This window comes from Pristiophorus japonicus, chromosome 1 (genome assembly GCF_044704955.1).
Source record: "Pristiophorus japonicus isolate sPriJap1 chromosome 1, sPriJap1.hap1, whole genome shotgun sequence".
Lineage (NCBI taxonomy): Eukaryota > Metazoa > Chordata > Chondrichthyes > Pristiophoridae > Pristiophorus > Pristiophorus japonicus.
In genome coordinates, this window is record NC_091977.1 from 10,230,700 (window position 1) to 10,238,984 (window position 8,285).

The window sequence follows — 8,285 nt, forward strand, 5'->3', positions numbered from 1 at the left end:
CTGTGTAACAGGCCCGAGGGGCTGAATGGCCTCTCACTATTCCTGTGTAACAGGCTCGAGGGGCTGAATGGCCTCCCACTATTCCTGTGTAACAGGCTCGAGGAGCTGAATGGGCTTCCTCCTGTTCCTGTGTAACAAGCTTGAGGGGCTGAATGGCCTCCCACTATTCCTGTGTAACAGGCTCGAGGGGCTAAATGGCCTCCCACTATTCCTGTGTAACAGGCTCGAGGGGCTGAATAGGCCTCCTGCCGTTGCCCTGTTCAGGAGTCGGGTGGCCAGGCAGGGTCCGTGGGTGTGTGTCCCGGGAAGAATCAGCCCCCATAAACCCCTCCCGCGACATTAGCAGAGAAATATAGAAAAGATGTAGAATTTTATTTCAAATGATCTTTATTCATTTTGTTTTTTATATTATAAAAACATTACAAAATCAACGGCTTAAAAAAAAATGACACTCAAGTTTGGCTCTAGAAAGCATGCTACAGAGACCGTTCGGTCAGACAGCTTATCATGGGGAGGGAATAGCAATAAAGGCAGGCGTCAATGTACAGCAAAAGATCCCGCAGCAAAGGCTCCAAAAACAGCAAGAGTCGGAAACAATAAGGGGGACAGATTCACCGGGTGCCGTTGTTCCCGTGTGTGTGTGTTACTATAACCACGCACACATGCCCAGTGTGGTAAAGCAGACACCGCGGCATTTAACCAGTAGACCGGTGAACGGCCGCATCAGGTCGTGCGTTGCCGACGGAAACAGCACCAGTGGGCAGCTCTGTCCCGCGGAGGGATGAAGCTCTCATCGAACATTCACAATCGGGGGTTTTCACATTATTCCAGGAAGCGTCTCTCCGTGCCTCTCTCGCTCCCTTACAGTCACGTGACGGAGTGTTTTTTATATTTTACTCCGCTTGGCCTCACCCCAACCCGGGTCGATTGAGGTCAGGGGGCGATGCCGCTGTTGCCAGGGGAAACGATGCGTCCATTCCCGTTACAACCATCGGCGCCGCCCGCTCCCAGCCCTCGCGGATACACGCGTGGCTCATTCAACTTGTACGGGATTGGTGGGGGGAATGCAGAGAATTCCTCCCACAGTCCCCCGCCAATCGCTGCGTCTCACAATGGCGCAGTCAATCGATCGCCAGGGTTGGGAGATGCTACAATATGCCGGGCCTGGCAGGTACAGCACGGGTTAGATACAGAGTAAAGCTCCCTCTACACTGTCCCATCAAACACTCCCAGGGCAGGTACAGCACGGGTTAGATACAGAGTAAAGCTCCCTCTACACTGTCCCATCAAACACTCCCAGGGCAGGTACAGCACGGGTTAGATACAGAGTAAAGCTCCCTCTACACTGTCCCATCAAACACTCCCAGGGCAGGTACAGCACGGAGTTAGATACAGAGTAAAGCTCACTCTACACTATCCCATCAAACACTCTCAGGGCAGGTACAGGGGGTTAGATACAGAGTAAAGCTCCCTCTACACTGTCCCATCAAACACTCCCAGGGCAGGTACAGGGGGTTATATACAGAGTAAAGCTCCCTCTACACTGTCCCATCAAACACACCCCGGGCAGATACAGCATGGGGTTAGATACAGAGTAAAGCTCCCTCTATACTGTCCCATCAAACACTCCCAGGGCAGGTACAGCATGGGGTTAGATACAGAGCAAAGCTCCCTCTGTCAAATCTCAGAAGTATGAATTTACTGCACTCGTGTGACATTTTTTTCTGTTTCCCGCACTAAGCATTCCCTGACCTCTTTGAGTATGATTGCCAATTCAGTACTAAATTAGCGATAATTTAGTGCAAATTCAGTGCTTATTTTTCCCAATTTAGCGACGTTTTGGGCTGTGGGCCAACTTCAGTTGGGGCTGGATTGAGGCCGTTCAATCTCAGGTCATATTCGACGAGGAGAGGCAGGAGAGAGAGGAGACATTGAGAGACGGTAGGCCAGTGTCGGACTTTGCTAACGGAAATGTCCTCCACTCTGACTTCAAGCAATGCTGGCAACTTTGGTATTTTGTTAGTTTCTTTGTATAAGCGCATGTTGTTAATGCAGACGAGAAGAGCTGGAAGGAATTCTTGGCCAAGGTCTCTCCTCAGGCCTGTCGCCTCCTGCAAAGAGAGGAATGAATCTCTGTCACAAGTGTGGGAAACCGCAACCTTCGAACAAAACTGTAAACGAACAAAAGTCGGATTGGGATCTGGCTCACGGACGCCCCCCGCCAATCTTCCTCCGCGATCGCCCAACAGGTAATGGCAGCCGATGGCAGATGGCGGGGCCTGAGAGTTCCTGCTCCTGATCGCGTTCCAGTGACCCCCACCCCGCCCTTCAATATTCCCGGAAAAACTTACGCATGAACTGGCTGTCGGGGGTAGTGGTGGAGGGTTATTGACCGGAGGGAGCTCGCTGGTGATATCTCTCATCAGTCTGGTTCAATAAAGTACTGTGTGCAGTCGAGTATTGTGTGCAGTTTTGGTCTCCTCATCTGAGGAAGGACATTCTTGCTATTGAGGGAGTGCAGCAAAGGTTCACCAGACTGATTTCCGGGATGGCTGGACTGACATATGAGGAGAGACTGGATCGACTGGGCCTGTATTCACTGGAACTTAGAGGAATGGGAGGGGATCTCATAGAAACATATAAAATTCTGACAGGATTGAACAGGTTGGATGCAGGAAGAAGGTTCCCGATGTTGGGGAAGTCCAGAACCAGGGGTCACAGTCTAAGGGTAAGGGGTAAGCCACCTTGGACCGAGATGAGGAGAAACTTTTTCACCCAGAGAGTTGTTAACCTGTGGAATTCTCTACCACAGAAAGTTGTTGAGGCCAGTTCATTGGATATATTCAAGAGAGAGTTAGATATGGCCCTTATGGCTAAAGGGATCGAGGGGTATGGAGAGAAAGCAGGAAAGGGGTACTGAGGGAATGATCAGCCATGATCTTATTGAATGGCGGTGCAGGCTTGAAGGGCCGAATGGCCTACTCCTGCACCTATTTTCTATGTTTTTATGTTTCTATGATAGGGTATGTCGAGTCCAGGATAGGGGAGAGTGTGCATGGGCTGTGGGAGGGGATTAAATGGGAAAGGGAGAGGGGGAGGGGAATAAAATTACCAACAGTTTGAGGAAAGAAACAGAACTCTCACTTTTTATTCTGGGACTTCTTTGGCTTCCTGCCCCGAATTGATTTCGGTCTCCTGAATTTCTTGTTGATTTTGTCCATCAGTTTCCTCACCCATTTTTCTGTCGGGGGGGCACAGAGTTGCTTCTTGTGCTTTGTCAGGAACCTGTCGGAAAGGTAAAGGGTCACGGTCAGTCACATGCTCCAAACCCAGGATTCGGAAATTGTGAACGGCCTTGTTCCAACCGTCTCCCTGTGCCCCCACCCCACCCTCCTCCCGCACACTTCTGTGTCCCCCGCTATGGAGAAATGAATTTTCTTGAGCAAGACTCAGAACGCAAACCCGTATCCCACCTCTTGATCGCGTTTCCTGTTCCCTTTCCCCTTTATCCTTCCAAAGTCTTTAACCTTCAGCGAAGTGTTGGCCTGTTGACGTGGCAGAAGACTGAAAGTCTCCCTGGGCCAGCTAGTCCATGGTTGAGGGTCCATCGCCAATCTAGCGCTTTGTAGAATCATACAGCACCGCAGGAGGCCATTTGGCCCATTGTGCCGTTGCTGGCTCCTTGAAAGAGCGATCCCATTAATCCCACTCCCCCATTCTTTTCCCATAAGCCCTGCAAATGTCTCCTTTTCAAGTATTTCCTTTGAAAATTACTATTGAATCTGCTCCCACTGCCCTTTCATGCAGCGCGTTCCAGATCACAACTCGCTGTGTAAAAAAATGTCTCCTCATCTCCCCCTCTGGTTCTTTTGCCAATCATCTTAAATAAGAACGTAGGAAATAGGAGCAGGAGTAGGCCTTTTGGCCCTTCGAGCCTGCTCCACCATTTAATAAGATTCCCTTCTGCCAGTGGAAACTGTTTCTCTTTATTTACTCTGTCAAAACCCTTCATGATTGTGAAACCCCCTATTAAATCAGTTATTTAATTTTTGAAAGTCACTATTGAATCTGCTCCCACCGCCCTTTCAGGCAGCGCGTTGCAGATCACAACAACTCGCTGCGTAAAAAAAAGTTCTCCTCAATTCCCCTCCATTCATTGGACAGTGTGTCAGCTGTGGCTCAGTGGGTAGCACTCTCTTTGAAGGAGCTTGCTGTGCGCAATTTGGCTGCCGCGTTTACTACATTACAACAGTGACTGCACAAAATAGTACTTAATTGGCTGTAAAGTGCTTTGGGATGTCTGGTGGTCGTGAGAGGCACTGTAGAAATAGTGTGTGTGTGTGTGTGTGTGTGTGCACGTGATTGTATGGGTGTGTGTGTGTGTGCACGTGTGCACGTGATTGTATGGGTGTGTGTGTGTGTGCACGTGATTGTATGGGTGTGTGTGTGTGCACGTGATTGTATGTGTGTGTGTGTGCATGTGATTGTATATCTGTGCACGTGATTGTATGGGTGTATGTGTGTGCGCATGTGATTGTATGTTTGTGTGTGTGTGCACGTGATTGTATGTTTGTGTGTGTGTGCACGTGATTGTATGTTTGTGTGTGTTTGCACGTGATTGTATATTTGTGTATGTGTGCACGTGATTGTATGGGTGTGTGTGTGTGTGCACATGATTGTATGGGTGTGTGTGTGCATGTGATTGGATGGGTGTGTGTGTGTGTATGTGTGCACGTGATTGTATGGGTGTCTGTGTGAGTGTATGGGTGTGTGCACGTGATTGTGTGTACCCTAAGCTCTGGAATTCCTTCCCTAAACCTCTCCGCCTCTCTACCTCTCCTCCTTTACGGTGCTCCTTAAAACCTACCTCATTGACCAAGCTTCTGGTCACCTGCCCTAATTTCTCCTTATGTGGCTCGGTGTCAAATTTTAACATGTTTTGCCTTATAACACTCCTGTGAAGCACCTTGGGATGCTTTGCTATGTTAAAGGTGCTATATAAGTACAAGTTGTTGTTTCATGTGCGTCTGTACGTCTTCTAAGCTTGGGATTGGCTGTGGCTGAAATGCCCTCCATAACGCCCTGCATTCAGTGTCTGGGCCCACGTCTGAACTCTGACCCCTTGTGTGAGAACCAATCTCAGTCAAGAAGTTCAGAACCAGGGCAAAGAAAAGAAAGACTTGCATTTATATAGCACCTTTCACGACCACCAGACATCGCAAAGCGTTTTGCAGCCATTGAAGTACTTTTGGAGTGTAGTCACTGCTGTAATGTGGGAAACACAACAGCCAATTTGCGCACAGCAAGCTCCCACAAATATAAATGTGATAATGACCAGATAATCTGTATATTTATTTTTTGGTTGAGGGATAAATATTGGCCCAGGACACTAGGGATAACTCTCCTACTCTTTTTCAAAATAGTGCGAAGGGATTTTTTACATCCACCTAGAGAGCAGACAGGGCCTGGGTTTAACGTCTCATCTGAAGGACGGCACCTCCGACAGTGCAACGTTTGCTTAGCGCTGCACTGGGAGCGTCAGCCGAGATTTTTGTGCTCAAGTCCCTGGAATGGGACTTGAACCCACAACCTTCTGACTCAGAGGCGAGTGTGCTGCCCACTGAGCCACAGCTGACAGGGAGCACAACCATGGGAATGAGCACCTGAATGTGGGTGGGGAGGGGGGCGATAATCTCGGACACAGTACTTACAGGACAGCGTGGATTTTGCAGCCGTTCTGAGGCAGCTGTATTGTGTAGCTCTTCACGATCCGTGACGGGATTGGCTTTGAACCTGTCGCGAGGCAGCAATCTTGCAAACTCTTGCTGTCGTCGCTGGCTGAAAGGAAGAATAAACAAAGGAGTTAAGAGTTCATTCGATAATCAGCGGGGAATTTCTCATTGTACACGACCTGCAGTGCCAAATCTCTCCTTGGCTCACCTTAACCCTAACCCTCACCCTCACCCTAATGCTAACCCTAACCATAATCCTCACCCTAATCCTAACCCTAACCCTAACCCTAATCCTAACCCTAACCCTAACCATAATCCTCACTCTAATCCTCACCCTGATCCAAACCCTAACCCTAACCATAATCCTCACCCTAATCCTCACCCTAATCCTCACCCTAATCCTAACCCTAATCCTCACCCTAATCCTAACTCTGATCCTCACCCTAATCCTCACCCTAATCTTCACACGGATCCTCACCCTAATCCTCACCCTAATCCTCACCCTAATCCTCACCCTGATCCTCACCCTAATCCTCACCCTAACTCTAATCCTCACCCTAATCCTAACCCTAACCATAATCCTCACCCGAACCCTAATCCTAACCTAACCCTAACCCTAATCCTCACCCGAACCCTAATCTAACCCTAACCCTAATCCTAACCCTAACACTAACTCTAACCCTAACCCTAATCGTATCCCTAACTCTAACCCTAACCCTAACCCTAATCCTAACCCTACAGAGGAGGACGGGAGTGTAATGGTTATGCAGCCGGACGAGAAACCCAGAGAACGTGAGTTCAAATCCCACCCTCACAGTTTGGGAATTTTGAATTCACTTTCAATAAACGGGAAATAAAAAAAACGGTGTCAGTAAAAGTGCGCGTGGAGCAGTGGTTCAAAAGCCCAACCGGTTCACCCATGGCCCTTTCGGGAAGGAAACCTTCCGGCCTTACCCGGTCTGGGCCTGCATGTGACTCTTGTCCCACACCCGACGTGGATTGGCCGGAACACCTACCCGAGACCGTTGGGGAAAGGGCGGGAGAGGAAACGGAGGGAGAGAGAGAGAGAAGGCGGATTAGTTGGAATTGAAGGTATTGTGCGGGTTATTTAACATTCGGCGGGAATTCTGTTCCCGGTTTCTGACTGACTCGCTGGGCATTCCTGATCTTTCAAACCAGATTAGCAAGGCTTCGCACCGTGAGCAAAGACCTTTACGCACTTCTAAAGCCAATAAAAGAAACAATAGATTGTGAAAAACAAAGTTTACGGCGAAAGGCTAGCACGCCACAGCTGAGAAACAGGCCATTCAGCCCATCGAGCCTGTGCCAGTCCTTTGGTCAAGCTATCCGATTAGTCCCACCCGCCCTGCTCTATCCCCTGCAGATTTCCCCCCTTCAAGACTTTATCAGATTCCTTTTCTGAAAGCTAATATTGAATCTGCTTCCACCGCCCTTTCAGGCAGATCGTAGCAATTCGGGTAAAAAAATAAAACATACTCTTCACCTCCCGCCCACCCCCGGATTTATTGCCAATTCGCTTAAAATCTGTGTCCACTCCCATCAGTGGACATGGCTTTGCTCCCGATTTAATTTATGGGGTGCCTTGACAATGAATAAATGGCTCCGGGCCTGGGAGCCAGAGCGCGACTGACCTTGTGACCAGCTCCAGAGTACGGCGGAGACGAGGAAGAGGAAGGCAGTAGTGGAGAAAGTCGCTCTCCCCATGGTGAGATGTGGACTGATGCTCTTCAGGTAGGTACCTCTCAGCTCTCTTTTTTTTTCTCTCTCCTGAGTTGCCTGTTGCTCTGTGGTGCTGTACTGTCCGCAGCCACGGTTATTTATACTCTCAAGTGTCTCAGAGCCTTGTGTTGCATCACTGTCCTTATTAACCGCACAGCTATCTTGCCAACCTTTGACAAGCTCACAGCTATTTATTTTGGCACCGGTTCAATGCTTTTGAGCATTTGACTGCCAAGGAGCCGTCTATCACTTTGTCGTTAGGTTCTGTTCCAGTTTTTCTCCCCCCCCTCCCCACCCCGCCCTCCATCACCCTCGAACATTTTCCAATCAGGGCTCTTTACTGCTTCTGAAATTTTTTTGACTGAAGAAGAAGACTTGCATTTATACAGTGCCTTTCACGACCACCAGACGTCTCAATGCGCTTTTCAGCCGATGAAGCGCCTTTTTGAAGTGTAGTCACTGTTGCAATGTGGGATCGCGGCAGCCAACTTGTGCACAGCAAGCTCCCATACACAGCAATGTGATAGTGACCAGGTAATCTGTTGTTTTTTATGTTGATTGAGGGATAAATATTGGCCCCAGGACACCGGGGATAACTCCTCTGCTTTTCTTCGAAATAGTGGCCATGGAATCTTTTACGTCCACCTGAGAGAGCAGACGGGGCCTCGGTTTAATGTCTCATCGGAAAAGACTGGGAAAAGATCAACAGCTTGCAGGCTGGATAATTGCAATGCTGCGGTGACAGCCAATGTGCCCTGTAAGCTGCGCTTTGTTCTGCGTGGACTGTCCCTTTAAGTGGTGGCCCCTTTAAAT

General features: G+C 49.1%; 1 protein-coding gene across 1 annotated transcript; it reads right to left on the reverse strand.

The window, feature by feature from the left end:
• Positions 1-369: 369 nt before the first annotated feature.
• On the reverse strand, positions 370-7,561 carry LOC139262281 (C-C motif chemokine 19-like). Its single transcript, XM_070877438.1, has 4 exons — positions 7,385-7,561; positions 5,712-5,838; positions 3,145-3,285; positions 370-2,111 (listed from the first exon to the last, which is right to left on the reverse strand). The coding sequence occupies exons 1-4, from the start codon at positions 7,455-7,457 to the stop codon at positions 2,096-2,098; spliced, it is 357 nt and encodes a 118-aa protein (XP_070733539.1). The 5' UTR covers positions 7,458-7,561; the 3' UTR covers positions 370-2,095.
• Positions 7,562-8,285: the final 724 nt, after the last annotated feature.